The sequence below is a fragment of the Narcine bancroftii genome, chromosome 10, assembly GCF_036971445.1.
Source record: "Narcine bancroftii isolate sNarBan1 chromosome 10, sNarBan1.hap1, whole genome shotgun sequence".
NCBI lineage: Eukaryota > Metazoa > Chordata > Chondrichthyes > Torpediniformes > Narcinidae > Narcine > Narcine bancroftii.
The window spans coordinates 37236507-37257435 of record NC_091478.1 but is presented as its reverse complement, the minus strand read 5'-3'; the positions used below and the strand labels follow the sequence as shown (position 1 = coordinate 37257435).

General features: G+C 40.8%; 1 protein-coding gene across 1 annotated transcript in view; it reads left to right on the top strand.

Annotated features, from left to right (window-relative positions):
• pcdh15b (protocadherin-related 15b) overlaps positions 1-20929 on the top strand; it is a 568726-nt gene that overhangs the window by 399101 nt on the left and 148696 nt on the right. Inside the window, exon 23 of the mRNA XM_069899399.1 lies at positions 19850-19959. Within this exon, the coding sequence (XP_069755500.1) occupies positions 19850-19959 (110 nt within the window). The remainder of the gene's footprint in view (positions 1-19849; positions 19960-20929) is intronic.

Sequence of the window (20929 nt, the reverse complement as noted above, 5' to 3'; positions counted from 1 at the left end):
AACCAAAAGAAGTTGGTTTGTTAATTCTCGACATCCAAATAATAAACATTTCAGTGTAGCAATCAAGTCAGAAGGCAAATGACTTGTTGGTCTTTATTGCAAGAGGATTGGAGTACAAAAGTAAGGAAATCTTAACAGGTCTCCGTACTTAAAGAAAGCACCACTTCCCTTCCAGTTTGCGCTGCATGGATTCACTGGATTCATTCCTGGGATAAGAAGATGAAGGCAGGTTGAGTTATGATTGGCCTATTCTCACTTAAGTGAGATAAATGTGGTGAATTCATTCACATATTCAAGCTTCTGAAATTGATAAAATATATGCTAATAGAACACATTCTTGAGTTTTGAAGACTAATGATGGGGATCGGCCATTTAGCTGTGTCATGAATATCATGTATTCATGCATTGGGATGCACACATCAGATGCAACTATTTGAATATAATGACTTTAAACTTTCTTGGTTATGTGAAATCCAAAGTGCAACTCCTTCCTATGGCATAAGTGAGAGAGAGATTGCATCCAAGTTTGCTTGCACTTTGGGCAGCAGAGTTGGTAGTTAGCGCAACACCGTTACAGCACCAGCCATCGGGACCACGCAGGTTTTTCGAGATTTATTCATTCTGAGAGGAAGAATCAGAATAGAGAATACATTTAAACAGTTTACTATTTCTTGCCATGAATAAAGGGGCGGCGTGGTTGGCATAGCTGTTAGTGCATCGCCTTTACAGCGCCAGTGATCGAGGCGGGGTTTAAGTCCCACCCTGTCTGTAAGGAGTTTGTACGTTCTCCCCCTGTCTGCACGGGAGCTCTGTTTTCCTCCTACTGTTCAAAGTGTAAAATAAAGTTAGTAAAGTAAATCAAAGGTCTGAGTCATGCTGACTATTTCATTTCCTAGTAGTCAACTACAAATTATTATTTATAATCTGCCAATGTTCACATTAAAAGATTTTTTTTACTCTTTTGTGAGGTTGTTAGCCTGATATTTTACCATCATGAAATTTTGTGCATCAGCTCAAACGTAATGAAACCACTCCCCCTTGTGCTCTATAATATGCAATGATGAATAATTTCTTATCAAAAAGTTAATGACCCTTCCCTCTTATTCCTATTGAGCAAAGCAAGTTAAATGCAAATATTTACAAATATTTCCATTGTCTAGCCACTTTGAAGAAATATCACAGTTGAAGAAAAAAGGGAACTGTTTTCTGAATGCCATGGAAGATGTGATTCTATATCATACCCTGGTCAAAGAGTGAGAAAAAGCAACAACAAAAAAAAATCATTTTGTGTGTATATTATGGGAATAACTGATGCAGTCTGTGAAATGCTTTATCGCAGCTTCCTTTCCTGTCAGCTCTCTTTGGTGCGCTAAAACTTGGCAAAGCACCTTCTGCCACTCCTTTTGCAGAGAAGTTCTTGATGTGATCACAAAGACGGGTACATCTGTCATCCAAGGTTGCTTCACCCCTGCTTTTTATTGCATTTTATAAATTGATGACAAAGCATGGACGGAATTATTATGGGGGGGGGGTTAGGGTGGCATGGTTGGTGTAGCAGGTAGCGCGACATTTACAGCGCCAGCCACCCAGGTGCGAATCCGGCACTGCCTAGAAAGAGTTTAAATGTTCACCCCGTGATTTGCGTGGGTTTCCTACAGGTGCTCCAGTTTCCTCACATCTTCTAAAACGTAGGGGCTTGAAGTTTAATTGTGTGTAATTGGGTGGCACGGGTTTCAAGTGGGTGGCATTGGCTTCACCCTTAAATAAATGAATTCTGATGTCAGGGTTGAATATCTAATGGGTTAAGAGCACTTTCAAGACTTATGTGTGACTGCACCCACCATATAAATAAATTATAGAACTTGTTTGAAAAGCTGTAAGCATTAATAGGATTGAATTTCCTCTCAGCAATTGAATATTAAATATGTACCTAGGATGTAGTACATTCAGGAAGTGGTACAGTAGTACTCCTCATCTCTAATGAACCACTCTGTAAATTCCAATGCATTTGGAACAGTGGTTCTCAACCTTTTTCTTTCCACTCACATAAATATTCCCTATGCCATTGGTGCTCTGTGATTACTAAGGGATTTACTTAAGGTGGAATGTGAGTGGGAAGGGAAGGCTGAGAATCATTGCTCTTGACCCAATTGTTACTGAAATATTTTGCTTAAGAAAAATTGTCATTGGGCCCATTTCCTTTGGAGTTATGAAACCATGCACATAATGAGTCAATGAGGTACGATTAAAACAGTGGCTTTCAAACTTTTTCTTTCCATCCACATACCACCTTGACCAATCCCTTACTAATCACAGAGCCCCTATGGCATAGGGAATACTTAAAGTGGTATGTGAGTGAAAGGAAAAAGATTGAGAACCACCGATTTAGAAGATGATTTTAAGGTCTTCTCTATTTGAATATTCATAAATGCTCTGTGTATTCTCTTAAGGTTACCTGCACACCTGCTGGAAGACGTGATCAAAAGTGTGTCTCTAAGCTTTGATGCTGGAATGGATAAGTGATAAAGACAGTATGAGATAGGGACTTTTGTTCAGTTCAACAAAGTGCCACTGCTTTAAAACCGAGATTTGCTGTTGTGTAATTGACTGCATGATTGAGCAGTACACATGCACATCCGATTTAGCACTAGTGCCAGGCAACAAAAATGAAATTTCAAACTCTCATCTCTAATAAAGAATAAGAATATTAGGTATGGTATTAAGTAGAGTGATTCTTCATTCTGCTCCAGTTTATGGAAGAGGATCAGTTTATGGAAGAGGATCAGTTTGTCTGCAGTTTTATGCCATAGCTCTGATTTGGAGGTTGTAAGAAAGACTAAAACTATTGTTTAGATGTCCTCATATATGATATGTTGACAGATGTATTCTTAGTGTATATGATGGGCCATTTTGAAGATATTTTTGACAAGGAGTTTATTGTCATAAACATTGTACATTGCACCAAAATTCTAACTTGCTGCAGCTGAACAAGTACTTTGTCAAAAAACCCTTCAAAATAACTAAAATAAAATCTACAATAGTGTACTTAATTGAATTCAAAAGGTCAATAAATAAATACAAAAAATAGATAGCTAATAAATATTTATTCATAGTTATGCTTGTGCAAAAAAAACCGACATCAATCCTTTTGTTTTGTCACAGCGCCCCTTGTTGAATGGAACAAGGAGGGATTCAAGAGCTTGAAAGCTCTTGGGAAGAGAAAACTATTCTTGAACCAAAAGGTGCTGGCCTTCAGGCTTCCGTACCTTCTGCCAGATTGCTGCCGATTTTCAACTAAAATTGGAATATTTTGATTGTGCCTTTTAGTTGGATTCAATATCTGAAGTATCTGTTGTCATGGCCAGGAGATCCACTTCCCTTCACCTACTAAGTGTCAGGAGGTTGAGTAGCAAGTAAGACTCTCACAGTGTTATTTTTGCCACACTGATATTCCTGCAAAGCTAAGCATCAGTATTATAATGATGGGCTGAACCCAAAGGAAGTCTGGTTTTTGATTAATTTAGTATGACGTTTTCTGTGACTCGATTAGCTACCAGTGATAAATGTTATGAAAATAATATTCTATCATCTTTTGCCGATGATCTTGCTCTGCATTCAGTTGGTTCTTTCCATTTGCAATCCCCCATGGTGTAGTATGTCTTGCTCTCATCCATTTGACAAGTTATGGATATTTTATTCCTTTAAGTTATTCAAAGACAAGAGCTTGAATTTTCCAAAAATGCATGGCAAATGACATGAAAAAATGTTCAAAGATATTGAAAGCTCAGTGCAATGCTCACCTTGGAGAAATTGAAAGTATTACCCAAAGAAAATCACCCGAATGATCAGAAATAATTGCATTAGAGGCTGTTGTTGTTCATGCAAGAAACATGGCAGATTGGCTTGAAATGATGTTACTGAGGTTAAAACCTGGAGCAAATACAGACCTAGTAAGCCAGCACAAGACAGGATGGCCATTCCTATTGAGCAAAGCAAGTTAAATGCAAATATTTACAAATATTTCCATTGTCTAGCCACTTTGAAGAAATATCACAGTTGAAGAAAAAAGGGAACTGTTTTCTGAATGCCATGGTAGATTCTGCTCTATTTCTGAACTGCACTCAAAGAACTGATTTTGTTTTTAGACCTTCAAAGTTCTGAAGACGAGCAAAAAGAGAAGAAAGGACCCCAATTTTACCCAAAGTTTCCCTTTTCCCTTCCTTGCCAACGCCACAATGGACAACCCCTTGGCCACAGGGCCCTTGACTGCGGCATTGATAATGGTGCAAAACCAGGACTCTCAGGGAAATGTGAAAGCCTTGCATTAATTCAGTTGAAATTGTTCTTGGAACTGTCAGAGTGCTCAAAGTCAATTCGTTGTTCTGTTGCAATTATATTTGGAACTGTTCGAGTGCCACGAGACAATGTACAGTTTAAGAAACTGAGCCTAACCAATAGTTGCCGTCCTATTTATATCCAACAATTTTGGTTTCTAAAAACAGCAGCAATTCAAATGGAATCCGTCTATTCCCAAAAGAGATTCAAATCTAAAAAAAATCCTTCCTTGGAGCAGGTCTTAAAATAGGCAATCAGCCTTTGTGCTTCATAATCACAAATACACACTTCATGTTCAAGTCAACTTTATTTATTGTTCAAACCATGCTCACACGGTAGGACGAGAAACATATATATGTACATTGTTGTACATATATTCAACGAGTTTACAGCATTAGACATAGTTCTGGGGATGCTGTCATAGGGATAATTACAAGGCAACAGAGAAGGAAAAGTAAAGATTTGCTGCAGGTATCGTTGAGATCAAAGAGAAGCTGGGAAGCTGAATCCTTTTGACTGACAAAAGAAATTTTGAGGGAGTTTTAATATAGAAGATCAAGAAATGTTTTTAAAATAGATATTGTTGTATTCTCTTCACATTGACAAAAAATTGACAATGGTGTTGATCCAGGGAAATTACTTGGATCAGAGGAATATAATGATGTTTTATTCAAATGAAAGGATTCTTGGCACCAGGGTGCCCCTATTGTGCCTTATGCTGCTCTGATTTTATAGCCTTAATATGTATGAGAAAGAATCATGAATGCTGTGATTGTAAGCATGAATCATGACCGAGGTAAAGACACAATATGTGTTAGGGGCTTATGCCTCGTGCTGATATTGGGCCTTTTCCATATGGAGGTAGAAAGCTGAACATCTGTTTGAAATCCTCTTCCAAACATGGATTGTTTGAACACAGCTGCTTGTAAGGAAGGCTTGTAGATTTTAAGAGAGCATTCAGCCACTGAATAAATTTTTATGAAAGTAATGTGATATCTTACTCTTTGGAGGTTGCTGCTCTCATTCAATCGACTCTCTTCCTTCCCATTTGCTTTGTGGCTAATGCCCTGACTAGCCCTCATCACGAAGCTGAGGATCAGTTCTGAAGGGTGAGCAGGCAACTTGGAGCTTGTGCAACCATCATGCTGTTCTCAGCTGCATGCTTGTGTATTATGAGGGTCTTAGCATGCTTTTGCTTGATCGTCTGGTTTCTAATACATGGACACTTTATGTTTCAGCCCTCGAGAGCTGCTAAAATGGAATTTGTAGTGACATTCATTTTCCCTCTAGGGTATTGAGTAACATATTTGTAAAGGAATAATTGTGATGAAAAGGAGCAGGGACAGAGATAAGGGTGGGTAATTTCTTGGATGAGCAAAAGACTGGGCGGTCTATTCCCATACCACCTATCTGTGTGGCACGGTTGGCGTAGCGGTTAGTGCAACGTCTTTACAGCACCAGCAATCAGGACCGGACCTGGTTTTGAATTCTGGGCGGTCTGTGAGGAGTTTGTACGTTCTCCTCGTGTCTGCACGGGTTTTCTCCGGGGGGCTCCAGTTTCCTTCCACGCTTCAAAACATACTGTGGATGTAGGTTAATGGGGTGTAAATGGCCTGTTCCAGTGCTGCATGTCTAAATTTAAATCAACAGTGGCATAATTTTACCTGTTGGTTACAATGAAAGCAGTCGAGCAACTTTTCATTCCTTTGACATTATAATGACTTCTGTGTGCAGGCATTGGTGCCCTCCTGTTGACTAGCTTAGAAATGCTGAACATCTGGACCTAACATCAAAACATGCTTTCTCTTATTAAAATTTGTCTGCTCAGTTCTGAGCTAACCTGCACCATTGAAAGCATGTTTTAATATATTTTAATTGGAACAAACATTAAAGATTCAGACTGAAGAATCAGTTTATTATCATGTAAACAAAAAATACATATGAAAGTTTTTTCCTTCAGTGAAATGAAAAAGCTGCAGATGCTGGAATCTTGAATAAATAAATAATTACTGGAGGATCACAGCTGCTCAGACGTAGGTAGAAATGGTCAGTCAACATTTCAGGTCTGAATCCCCGGAGTGGCAGGACTCGTCCTGGAAATGGATGGGCCAAAAGGCAGAGAAACTGTAAGTAACAAATGGAGTCTTTATAAGGGACAGGATGGGAAGAGGTTTAATCCAGGGAGCTGTGAAAGTCGGTTGGTTTGCAGCAGATATCAGTGATTGGTACATCCTTTGAGATGGAGACAGAGAGGTCAAGGAAGGAGAGAGAGGTGTCAGAAATAGTCCAAGTAAATTTAAGGGCAGGGTGTTAGTTTGTGGTGAGTATGAGGGTCTTAGTATTCTGTCGAGTTCTCCGCAGGACCAGGAGTTAGCACCAAGGTGGTCATCTATTTAGCAGAGGAAGAGTTGGGAAGTAGTAACCAAGTATGATGGAACAGGGACTGTTCTACATTCTCGGCAAAAAGCCAGGAGTACCTGGGGTCCATACATATGTCTGCGTCTCAAAATTCAAGATTATTTTACTGTCATGTAATAAAGCAGACACTGATATTACACAAAATTTCCTTTAATCTACCGTCAGACTGACAAGGATTCACTTTGCATGATAGATCAAATTTCAGATTTATTGTCAGGGAACATACATGACATCACATACAAACCTGAGATTCTGTTTCTGTGGGCAAGGCAGAATTACCACTTATTGGCAAAAATAAAACTATACACAGCGTATACATATAAACAAATAAAGAACTGTAAACAGATAATGAATGTAAACAAATTGACTCTGCAATATAGAGAGAGTTTTTAAAAAATCAATAAAGTGCACAAGTAAGAGTCCTTAAATGAGTCCCTGATTGAGTTTGTTGTTGAGGAGTCTGATGGTGGAGGGGTAAGAGCTGTTCCTGAACCTGGTGGTGCGAGTCTTATCGCACCTAGACCTCTTTCCTGATGGCAGCAATGAGAACAGAGCGTGTGCTGGGTGGTGAGAATCCTTGATGATTGCTGTTCTCTAATGGCAGTGTTCCCTGTAGATCTTCTTGATAGTGGGTAGGGTTTTGCCTGTGAAGTCCTGGGCTGTGTCCACTACCTTTTGGAGGTCTTTATGCTCAGGCATCTTGATGTCCCCATTACCAGACTGTGATGCAGCCAGTCAGCACACTCTCCACCACACCTCTGTAGAAATTTACTAGTGTTTCTGGTGACATACAAACCTCTGAAAACTCCTGAAGAAGTCGAGGGACTGACATGCTTTCTTCACGATCCCATTAGGTGTTAGGTTCAGGAAAGATCCCCAGAAATAGTGACTCCCAAGAACTTAAACTTCCTCCACTTCTCCATCTCAGATTCCCCAATGATCACTGGATTGTATACTTCTGCCTTTCCCTTCCTGAAGTCAACACTCACGTCCTTACTTTTGATGACAGTGAGTGTAAGGTTGTTGCTGGTGCGCCATTCAGCCAAGTTTTCAATCTTCCTCCTGTATGCTGATTCGTCACCTTTTTTTAAACAACCCACTACTGTGGTATCGTCAGCAAATTTGTAGATGTGGTTGTTATCATACCGAGCCACACAGTCGTAGGTGTAAAGTGAGTAGAGCAGGGGGCTAAGAATGCAGCCCTGTGGTGCTCCGGTACTAATAGAGATTGTGGAGGAGATGTTCTTGCCATTCTTCACTGATTGCGGTCAGGAGGTGAGGAAATCCATGATCAAGTTACACAGAAGGGTGTTGAGTCTTAGATCTTGGAGCTTGCTGATCAGTTTTGAGGAGATGATGGTGTTAAATGCCAAACTGTAGTCGATAAAGAGCATCCTGATGAATGCATCTTTGCTATCCAGATATTCCAGGGCTTTGTGTAGAATCTGGAAAAAATGGAAAGAATCTAATGGGAAAAGTTTTACTTTCCTTTGTCCTGTAAAGGCACACAATGAGGTGCTATTAAAACAAGAGAGAATGTTTTCATTAGATACACACCAAGTGTCCACCATAGAAAGTGCATGGATTTTGTCGTTCTCATCCAGGAAATGTTAGTTTTTGTTCCCACATAAAACCCATTGTAGGTGACCAGCTGCTGTTAGTTTTTCTTCCAACATGCTAAGCAGTGAGGAGGACGAGAAGGAGTGAAAGTGAAAAGAGTCCATTGCCAGGTAAACAACCGTTCGGGTTCCTTCTGACTGGCGTAGGGAGATAGTGTCGAGTGGAGCAGTCATTTTTGCTCAACCTCTCCATCTCTGATTCCCCACCCCCCACTGATCATTGGATTGTAAACCTCTGGCTTTCCCTTCCTGAAGTCAACAATCAGTTCCTTGGTTTTGATAACATTACCTTTTGGAGGTCTTTATGCAAGGTTGTTGTTGGTGCACCATTCAGCCAAGTTTTCAATCTCCCTCCTGCATGCTGACTAGTTGCTTTTCTTTATACCACCCACTCCCATTGACAAATTTGTCAATGTGTTCCCAGCTGCAGCTCCCCTCAGCCTACATGGATTGGTTGGAGTCACGGTTCAGCTCACTGAGGCGGCAAGGAGTTTCAGGGAGGTGATACACTGATGGCGCAGGCAACAAGTCGTTAGGTTCTCATCAGGAAAGGTGGAGTGGTTAGGCAAAGAGTCCAGGCTTCCCTTGTGGCCATTCCCCTCACCAATGAGTATTTGGGTGGTCTTTTGTGTGTTGGGAGGGAGCAGCAGCTAGGTCTGCTCACCAACAGGGTGAGTAGGGGTGTGGAGCCAAGGGGAGATGTAGTGGCAGGAGAATCAATAGTTGGGGAGATTCTGTGGCTGCAGACAAGACTCCAGGATGGTGGGTAGCTTCCGGGTGCCAGGGTCAAGGGTGCTTTTGAGGAGTGGTAGAACATTCTCAAGTGTGAAGGATAAAAAAAAACAAAGGTTGTAGTACCACTGGCTTGGTGGTAGGACTCAGAGGGTGGTAGAAGAGTCATACATAAACTCAGCAGGTAATGCAGCATTAGTAGAATGTAATGGATATCCAGAATTTTGGACCTGTGCCTTTCATCAAGGTCTGAGGAAAAAAAAGCAGGGATTTCCCTAAAAAAAGGCAGGGAGGGAAGAAAGGACAGGGGAGAGAAGCACAGGCTAACAGGTAAGAGGAGGTCATAGGTAAATATAGATGGGAGTGTAGAAGATTTTTAAAAAGTTGAAGTGATAGGGGAAGAAGGTAGCTCTGAATGGAGAGGGTCGAGAGCTTGAAGAAAGGGATAGGAAATAAAGATACTTTGGGGAGTTGTTTAATGGATACTGGATAAGTTGATGTTAATGCCTTCTGGTTGGAGAGTGCCCAGATGGAATATTAGATGTTGTTCCTCCAATTTGCTGGTGGCCTCGGTTTGGCACTGCATGAGGCCTTGGATAGTGTTTTTTTTAATTAAAAGTCTGTAACCAGCGGCATGCCACGGGATCAGTGTTGGGTTCACTGTTGTATGTCACCTATTTTAACAATGTTTGCAGACGTCACCAAAATTGGTGGGATGGTAGACAGTGAGGAAGTTTGTTTAATATTGCAAGAGTAATTGGATCATCTGGGAACATGGGTAAGTGAATGGAATTTAATGTGACCAAGTATCAGGTGTTGCATTTTGGTGTGTTAATCCAGGGCAGGGTTTGCACAGTCAATGACACAATCCTCCAGAGTGTGGTTGAACAGAGAGGCCTGGGGTACGGGTGCACATTTCCCAGAAAATGGCGACACAGGTAAAAAGGGTGGTGAAGAAGGTGTTTGCTATGCTTGCGTACATTGGTCAGGACACTGAATACATCAGTTGAGATGCCATCTTACATGTATGCAAGATGCTGGTGAGAATGCACTTGGAACAATGTGTCCATTTCTGGTCATCTAACTCTGGGAAGGAACCCATTAAGCTAGAAAGGGTGTAGAGAAAAACTCACAAAGTTATAACATGGACTGGAGAAGTTTCTTTATGCCCTGGAGCATAGCAGGCTGATGGATGATCTTATATAAGTACATTAAAAAGTGAAGAACATAGATTCTTGATTCTCAAAGTCTAATTCCCAGGGCGAGAGTCTAAAACTAGCGGGCATAGGTGTAAGGTGAAGGGAAAGATTTTAAGCTGACCTGAGGGCAATATTTTCACACAGAGGGTGATGGGTGCATGGAAGAGCTGCCAGAGGAAATGGTGGAAGCAGGTGCGTTTACAGCATTCACAAGACGTGTTCTATATACAGGACCATGGATAGAAAATGTTTTACGAAATATTGGGCAGATACATTTGCATGGGGACCAGCAACCTGAGTTAGGCCGAAGGGCCTGTCCCAATGCTGCCCACTCTCTTCTCTTTGACGCTGCTGAAATAAACAGTGCCGTGTGATCAAATCTCTGGGCCCTTGTGGTTTGTGTTCGACCAAAACTGAATTTAATTGAAAGGAGCTTGAATTTTTGAACCAAAATGTCATATCGACACTTGAGGAAAAAAAAAGCACATTTTATTGAGAGTTCTCTTTTGAGGTGTGAATTATTTTTGTACTTCAATGAAATGCCAATGTAAATTGCAAATAGCTGCCCAGGTGCAGGACACATGAAAGAGATAAGGAATGCATAGAATAGGTAATGTTCACCAGAAATATTTATGAAAAATTTATCAAATCGCAACCATAAAGTGTAGAATGGTTAAAAAAGAATGAGCATCATCGTTCATTCACTTTCTCTTTGAACCCTTAGACTATTATTTCCAAGGACTGAAATATCGAAAGATCTCCATAAGGTTTGCTGGCTATGAATAATTAACTACATTCACCCTGCCAACGCCAACATAAATAAGCAAAAACTATTGTGAAATACACAGCAGCCCTGTCAGATTTCTGGGGAACAGCTGGACTACAAAATGATAACCTGGTTGATTTCTCCACTGCTACTGGGTCGCTTGTCATGTCTTCCCCACATTTTCTTTTGTTATTCAAGATTTTCAGCATGCGATTTTTCTTTTTCTTTGACTATTACCGCTTAATCTTCCACAGATTTCTGGGAATTGATAGTGTTTGAGAAACTTCCATCTCGAGCAGAACGTTATTTTTCAAAAGTAGCTACTTAAAATGCTATTTACTATAAATATTATTTGTGTTTGTAGATATGAATTTAGAAAACTTGTCAATCTGCCAAATAATGCCAGGACTGTATTCCTTTAGTTATCCTGTGTTTAGTGAAGTGTCGAGGTTAGTTATTCCCTGTATCCAAGGCACTCTATAGATCTCTGCGTGTGGCATTGATTAGATCGTACAGCAAATTTGGCTTTTGAATTTAACAACATGGATTATCCCAGAAGTGCTCATGACTAGTATTTTATTAATTTATTCCAAAATAGTGCACAAGCATCTAATAGCCTAAGATGCACCCTAATACACCTGGGATTGTCTGATCTCGGAAGCTAAGCAGCCACAGGCCTGGTCAGTGCTTGGAGGGGAGACCAGCTGGGAACACCAGGTGCTGTAGGTTTCTGTGAGGGGCGCTGGACAAGATGACGCCTTTCCGTCTGCCTTAAAGTAGACAAAAAGTATTACGTGACAAATAGGGAACCTTTACCTTTACTATCAATGTATTATTTAAAAAGCAAAAAGTATTTGGAAACCATTAGTAGCTTTCCTGCTTTAGAGCACTTAACTCTAGTTACAAAGGATAAGGCTTTTGTTGCTTTTTTTAAAAAATCTGAATATTTTCAGTAGTTGATTTGTGAATTTTTACCATGCACACATGATTTACATATGTATGGCTTGCAGTCAGAATCAGGGGAATATATAATGGGGAATAAGGAAATGGCAGACCAATTAAATTCTTACTTTAGTTCTGTTTTCACAAGAGAGGATACAAATAACCTCCCAAGGATGTTGGGAAACATAGAGACTAATGCAAGGGAGGAACTGAAAGAAATCAGTATCTCTAAGGACATGGTCTTGGGGAAATTGATGGGATTGAAGGCAGATAAATCCCAAGGGCCTGATAATTAACATCCTAGGGTACTTAAGGCAGTGGACATTCAGATAGCAGATGCTTTAAGAATTATTTTCCAAAACTCGATAGACTCAGGATCAGTACCCATAGATTGGAGGGTAGCTAATGTTACCCCACTATTTAAAAAGGGGGGTAGCGAAAAAGCGGGGAATTATAGGCCGGTGAGCCTTACATCAGTAGTGGGCAAAATGATGGAATCCATTATTAAGGATGTAATAGCGGAGCATATGACTAGCAGAGAAGGGATCGGACAGAGTCAACATGGATTTACAAAAGGTAAATCGTGCTTGACAAATCTATTGGAATTCTTTGAGATGGTGACAGGTAAAATACATGGGGGAGAGTCAGTGGATATGGTGTACCTGGACTCCCAAAAGGCCTTCGATAAGGTCCCACATAAACAACTGGCATGCAAAATCAAGGCTCATGAGATTGGGAGAAAGGTATTGATGTGGATTGAGAACTGGCTGGCAGATAGAAGACAGAGAGTTGGGATAAACGGCTCGTTTTCTGAGTGGCAGGCGGTGACCAGTGGGGTGCCACAGGGATCTGTACTGGGATCCCAGCTGTTCACAATTTACATTAATGATCTAGATGAGGGGATTGGATGTAATATCTCCAAATTTGCAGATGACACTAAGCTAGGAGGGGTTGTGCACACTGAAGAGGGGGTCAGGAAGCTCCAGTGTGATTTGGATAAATTGGGGGACTGGGCAGGTACATGGCAAATGCACTGCAATGTGGATAAATGTGAGGTTATCCACTTTGGTAATACAAACCAGAGGGCAGATTACTATTTGAATGGCAATAGAATGGGAGATGGGGAAATGCAGAGAGACCTAGGGGTTCTTGTGCATCAGTCACTGAAGGCGAGCATGCAGGTACAGCAGGCGGTTAAAAAGGCAAATGGCATGTTGGCCTTTATATCAAGAGGGTTTGCCTATAGGAATAAGGATACCTTACTGCAGTTGTACAGAGCCTTGGTGAGACCACACCTGGAGTATTGTGTGCAGTTTTGGTCACCTTATCTGAGGAAGGATGTTCTTGCAATGGAGGGAGTGCAAAGGCGATTCACCAGGCTGATACCTGGAATGGCAGGAATGACTTATGAGGAAAGATTGCGCAAATTGGGATTGTACTCGCTGGAGTTTAGAAGATTGAGGGGGGATCTCATAGAGACATATAAAATTCTGGCAGGACTGGACAGAATGGATGCGGAAGGGATGTTTCCAATGGTGGGGGAGTCCAGAACCCGGAGCCATGGTTCAAGGATAATAGACAAACCATTTAGGACCGAGATGAAGAGGAATTTCTTTACCCAGAGGGTGGTGAATCTGTGGAATTCATTGCCACAGAGGGCAGTCGAGGCAGGTTCATTGAATATATTTAAGAGGGAATTAGATATATTTCTTCAGAATAAGGGAATTAAAGGTTACGGAGAGAAGGAGGGGACGGATACTGAACTTTAAGATCAGCCATGATCTTGTTGAATGGTGGAGCAGGCTCAAAGGGCTGAATGACCTACTCCTGCTCCTATCTTCTATGTTTCTGTTTCTATGTCTTCCTGTCGGAGCTTTCTGCAATCTGGAAGAAGCTGCCAGAAATAGCTGAATAGCTGTGTTATTTATAATGTGATTTCCTGCCATAACCATTTTATACTCAATTGTTTTATTGACAACCTTGTCCTTTTATTACTTGTCTCATAATGTAATGTTGAAAATCAACATAATTTATCTGCATGAAAATATAAACTGGGTACTGAAACTCAATGCCCAGAATTTGAGATCTCCAGCAATGTGCATTTGTTCACCCACAGAAATAAATACTACTTCTCTAAGGTTAAGAACACTGGCAGGGGCCGACCAAGAAAAAAAACCCCAGCTCAATCTATTTTAATGAGTCTTTGGGTGGTGACCAGATTTTCTGTGACCTAAATGCTATTCTCAAGACAGTTTGAGTGTTGGATAGGGGAGGAGAGAGGTTTGTCAGACTGTAGCATATTGGGAAACAAGCTCCACCAAAAGGCAGCTGAAAAGAACTGATGGCCCAACAGCCTCTGGATTTGGCACATCACTTTCCGACAATTCCGTCAACTCCAATGTGATCTCATCACTAAGCATTTCTTCCCTTCCTCATCCTTATCAGCTTTTTGAAGGAAGGAGCCTCCCAGTGACTCAATTATCCATTTTTTTTCCCATCCCACCCACTTAGACACTTCCCACTGTAAACTAGTGCCTACCTTTTCCTCTTACCTCTATCCAGTCTCATGTACAGACCTTCTAGGTGAAATAGAGCCAAACATGCACTTTATCCAACCTAATTAACTGCATTCCCTGCACTTGGTGTGTCCTCCTTTATGCTGCTGAGACTAAACGTAGATTGGACAACAATGTTACCAAATACCTGCACATTCTGTCTGCAAGAACTCTGGTCACTCGTCATTTTAATGCCTCAAAGTATTCCCAGACCGACATCTGTCCCCCAACTCATCCATTGCCAGGGTGAGGCCAAACATAAACTTGAGGAACAAACCGTTATATTCCTGCTGGACAGACTGAAACTCAATGGAGTGAACTTTTAGGTAACCCCTCCCATGATGTGGTTCCATCTCTTTTCACCTGCTCTTGTACATACTTTTACCTCTGACTCACTTTCAGCTAGTGTTCTCTCCCTCTGCCTGTCCCTCCACCTCTCATACCTTATATCCAATAACCTATCATCTTTTAATGCCCACCCAGCCCTACCTCATTCTTCTTTTATTTTCCTTTTTACACACTATATGACCTCTTCCTACTTTAATCTTGAATGGTGGTTCTCAACCTTTTTTCTTTCCACTTATAGACCACTTTATCTCTCTGCCATTGGTGTTCTGTGATTAGTAAGGGATGACTTGAGGTGATATGTGAGTGGGAAGGGAAGGTTGAGAATCATCGCTCTAGACCCAATTGTTACTGAAATATTTTGCTTGAGAAAAATTGTAATTGGCCCATTTCCTTTGGAGTTAGGAAACCATGCATGTAACGAGTCAAATAAAATAGTAGTTTTCAAACTTTTTCTTTCCACCCACTTAAGCAACCCCTTAACTAATCACAGAGCACCTATGGCATAGAGAATACTTAAAGTGGTATGTGAGTGGAAAGAAAAAGATTGAGAACCTCTGGTCTTGATAAGGAGGCCCAAACCAAAATGCTGACTGGCCATTTCTATCCATGGATGCTGTCTGGCCCACTGAAACTGTGTACCTTCTCTCTGTTCACTCAATATTTCAGCAACTGCAGTTTTTGTGTTTCACCCATGAATGTCTGACAGGAACCTTTTGTCAACCACCTCGCAGAAACCTCAATGTCACAGTGAGTTACCTAGGGAAGTGCAGCCAGAGATAACTCCCAGTTATTATCAACTTGGTTTAGATTGTCAAAAGAGCAACAGAGAGGATCATTGGAGTCTCCCTCACCATCTCCCCACCAACCCCCATTAATGTGATCTACGGGATCGTTGTCTGAAGAGGGCTCACAAAAATCATTAAAGAACTCCTAATGGAGTCTTTCCCCTCAGGAAAGAGATACCAGAGCCACCAGGCTGAGAAACAGCTTCTTCCCACGGGCATAGAGACTGCTGAATAACTGATGAACTTTTCATACAATCCCTCCGAGACTCTACTATTTATTTAACAATATTTTTATATATATATAAATATATATATGTACTACATATCACTTGTAAATATGTATGCTATGTCTATATATGTGTTTATATGTTTTTACACCAACTGAAGAACTCTGTTTGTCAGTTGTTCTGTATTTATACAATTGTATGATTAAAAATAAACTTGAACTAAAATATTGAATTCCAAGATACAGTAGCACAGTGGTATAGCTGGTAGAGTTGCCGTCTCATAGTCCTGGAGACTGAGGTTCAATCCTGACCTTGCATGATAATGGTAATTAGTTTATTGTCATGTGCATAGGCACCAAAATTCTCACTTGTTGCACCTGAATAGGTACTCTTTAAAAAAAACTACCGTATATTTTGACTCCTGGGCAAGAGCGGTGACCTCAGGCTTCCAGCAGTAGTGGGGACCCTGGGCTCTACCATTGACCGGGTGGGTTATGATGGTTACCAGCGGCAGGGAGGTATCGGGGAGCGGCGGCGCCAGCATTGGGGAGATGCTTCCATGTTGTCTTACGCCAAATTTACATTGAGCTGTATTTTTTAGTTGAATTTAAGGTCTTATTATTGTTTCTGGCGCATTCGTCAACCCCTAAGAGCTTTTGGGGTTTTCAAGATTTCACTTCTACGCTGAAATATATGGCACTAAAAGCAACGGCCTACTCGATACTTAATTGAATTAAAATCACAATCAAAAACCAAAATAATCATGAATGTTCACAGTTTTCCGAGTGCAAAAAAAAGTGGCCTAGCAATAGTGCAGTCAGTCCTTTGGTTTGTGCCACAGTGGGTGGGTTTACACGTGACTCAGTGGGTTTCTTCTGGGGGCTCCAGTTTCTACCCGCACCTCAAATGCATGTAAGTGGATATGTTAATTGGCCACTGTAAATTGTCCTTGCTACGTACAGTCGGTTACTGGTAGGATCTCAGAGTGCTGGGATATTGGAACTGAACATCTTGGGCAAATAACAAATGGAATTAATGTGGGATTTGAGTAAGCAGGTTCCTGATGTGCAGACTTGGTGTTTTCATGCAGTCTCTCTCTGTGACATCTATTTCACTTTGCAGTTTTCAGTAAATTCAATTTGCATACGCAGTGACAGGCAGAAATTTGTGAGCTTTTTTTTCCCCCAGATCCTCTTGTTTAACTGTCAGTCAATCTCCAGTCAGACAGATGCTGAATTGTTCTTGTATTATCTTTTCCATTGATGACTAATTATCTACATTTTTTGTTATACTCATTGTAACTCCTTTCTATCATGTTACATTCAGTTTTACCCCTCCACATTAACTGCTAAGTTTTCTCTTTGTTAAATTAAACTGTTTTTTTCTGTCAATAGCCCTTTTTACACAAAGATCCCACAGTACTTCTGTAAAGAAAACCTGTCATTAAGTCGGCTTTGTTTGTTTACACTGAACCAAAGTACACTGGCATAACGCTGGGCCAGTGTGTCATTTTACACAGCAAGCCAGCATTCCTGGAGTGATGCACCATCAATAATCACAAAAGGACTGAAGTTGAGAAACTGATAGGCTTTTATTAACTATAAACTGGAACAGCCATCAAACCCCATTGACTGATCAAAGCAGAGTGGATTGGGGAGCATGCAAAGGGCTATGGGTAGGATCGATCTTGGGAGGCGTGTCCAGCTGGCAGCAGCCAATCATACCATAACAGTGGTTTACCACAGGGAAAAAAAAGAGGCAGGACTTGTGGCATCAAATGTAATGTATAACATGCACATCCTTTTCCGTCCTGGTGCCAGCTTGAAGGATCGCCCTTTTTACAAAGACATTGATTCAGCAATATGACCACCTTCACTGCCGGCTTAAAGGGGAAAATACAATTACCCCCCCCCCCCCCATTCTGTGTTCGTATCTTTTACACAGAAGGCATGGTGAAATAAGGCGCAATGTTCCCACCTTGCAGTGGCTGTGTAAAAGGGGATTTTGAATTTGCAATTTTCATTATAATTTGAGCAAAATTGTTCCTTCCTGGCTGGTTCTGAAATAGAATCTGCAATCTCTCGACAACTTTATTGAGCCAATCAATTCTTTCAATTAACATTTTAATTAAACAGGCAGAAATGCCAATAAATGCTGTTGTCCGGGTTTTACTCCAAGGACTTGAAGTATTACTCAGCAGAGAAGCTTTTTGTTTCCTCTGGGGTTCAGTCAGTGAATGATAGAGGTTTCTTTGAAGCTGTATCTTTATTGCCTCTTTTATAGTGCTGGGTAGGGATGCACTGAATTACATCAAAGAAGAAAGAATGTAATCCCCAGCAATTGGTAGTTTCTAACTCCCCGCAAAATTCACAGGTAGAACATGGTTCTGCTTTCTATGCAAAATACCACCTGATACATACCTAATTACAGTCAGTTGGAATGATCCCAGAATCTCTCAGATCCCCAAGGTGGCAACACCATTGACCTTACTGCCAACAGTGCTGTCCAATGACAACCATGTCAGGAGACTATAAATGCTGGAGTCTCAAGCTGCTGGCAGAACATCAGTGGGCAAAAAGAAATGTTCTACATTTTGACCCAAAACCCTTCATTGAGACTGGTTAAATGTAGAAGAGAGGCATTGTGGGATTGGTGAACCCCATCCCAAATGCATGAAAAGAATAATTACTTGAAGAAAAGTGCTATCATGGAGACTCTCATTGAGATAAAATTGGCTCTGCTTTTAGTTTTAGAAATAAGTGTTTGCCGAATATTTAATGAGTTTCCCCACACTTTTAAAAACAAAATGAAAAAGTCCTTTTTTTTAATGCAATATATTAACTTACCTTTTAAACATTTTTCTGTCTTTCTAAGTAAATATTATTAGAAATAATTCCATGAAAATAATTGTATGTTGCTGGAAGGTTCTTACTTTTTAAGTGCTTTTCAAGGGGCTGCTCATTGAAACAAAAGCATACACAAATTTCATTGCAGAAAAGGGAATGAGTCTCTGGAATTCTCTCCCCCAGAGAGTTGTTGGGATGAACTCATTAGATGTCTCTATCGTGGAGGTAGAAACACTTTTGAAAGACTAGAGGACGAGGGAGATGGGAATGTGACAGAGAGCAGGGGTTAAGGCCTGAAGTGGATCAGCCATAATCATTTAGAATGACAGGACAGGCTTCAGGAGCCAGGTGACCCGCTCCTGCTCCTTTTTTTCACTTCATAGGTCCTTACAGTACAGGGTCGATCTTCACTTTCATCTGTCGTTAAAAGAAAATTATTGCAAATCGGCATCTCATTCTGCCCTCACACTCACTTTCTGAAATCAGATCATACACAAAATTGATTGGAGGTCACCTAATCTTCCAGGGCCACATTAAGCATAAAATCTCATAGGCTGGATCTCATTTGCTTTTGTTTGTGGTTCTCACTGGAACCCCTGGCATTCAGCCATTGATATTGCAATGTCCAAGACTTTTGTTGCTGGGCTAACAAAAAATCTGGACCTCCTGAGAGATTCAGAAGTCTGAACCTGACCGGACTGGAAATTGACCAATTATGAACCATTGTAGGGAGGCCACGGAAGTCATTTTTTGTGAGGTGGAACCAAGATCTTTATCTAGCATCCCATGCCTTGCTTTTTTGGAGAAATTTCCATCCATCAACAATGAAAATTTGCTTGCTGCTTATAAAGGCAGGTGAGGTTTCACTTTATCTCCATTCTCAGGCTTCAAAACAAAGGATCAATGAGATATGCAATTTATCAGCTACATCTGACCAACTGAGCACACCCGCCATCAGTGGACATTTGGAAAACTCAGTCATAAATGGTTCAAACTTTAGCTACGTAATTTGTTTTGCATGACTTCTATTCATTTATTACAGCATTGCTCAATTTCAAACATTTTCTTCTCTTTCAGACCTCCATCAGTCAGTGAAAGAGCTCCAGTTGGAACTGTGGTTGAAACTGTAACAGCAGCTGCTATCAATCAAACTGTAATATATTCCATTATTGCAGGAAATGACGCTGGTAAGAATACTGAGATGAACATTCTTGTAAGGTTTGTGTATTTCAATTCATTAGCTTTTCATTTCTTCTCTGTGGTAAGATTATTGGAACTCATGCCAGGCAATGTAACAGTTAATTTGGTATTGCAAAGATTTTTAAAAAATAGATTGCAAAAGCAAATCAGAGTATTAAAGTTCTTATTATCAGGATTGTTGGCATGGAAATTCATTACCTGAATTGAAAGCACTGATTTACTGGTTTGTTTGTGTTACACTCCACTTCTAGAATGTAGCTCCAGTGAATTTCCCATGTTGCTTCCAGTGGTACATTCAGTGCTGCAGACTGCGGATGAGCGTTTCAGCACGTCTTGGGTGCATTTGTTTGCATAGTTTATAATGAATGCTCTGGTTTGTTTCATTCTCGGTAGATCCCTCGTCATCCCCGCAATGCCAATGGACGTGCATCTCTTCTCTCTCAGCATTAAGTGCCCTACTGGCTCCACTTCTGACCACGTTCTATAAAGTTTTCAAATTCATGAGGCATATCCTCTGATCTGAATTCTAGTCAACTCATCTTATCATATTTCCTCATTGCCACCACTGTTCTCTTATCATCGAGGTTTTAATGGGAAAACAGGCATCTTGTCTGAAAATGCAAACAACAGTAATGCCCCCTGTAACACAACTGATTGCCCTCAGAGATAATTGAGGAGTACCAACAGGCTTTTAATAGCTTACAGTCATTGGCCGGCAGACACAATAGTCCTGAATCTGAGGTAAGGTGGGAAAACCAGGGTTTATAGTGGGGTAGGTGAAGGTGGAGCCAGGGGAGGAGCCAGCCATCTGAACAACACACAGGCAATGAATTCCAGTTCACTGCCTTAACCCCTTCCTTCAGAATTGAGCCTGTGGGTGAAAACAGAGACCATTCATTCAAAAAAAAGCTAATAGTTTACAAATATTTACAAGTTAAGTCTGTCAGGAGGTCTGGT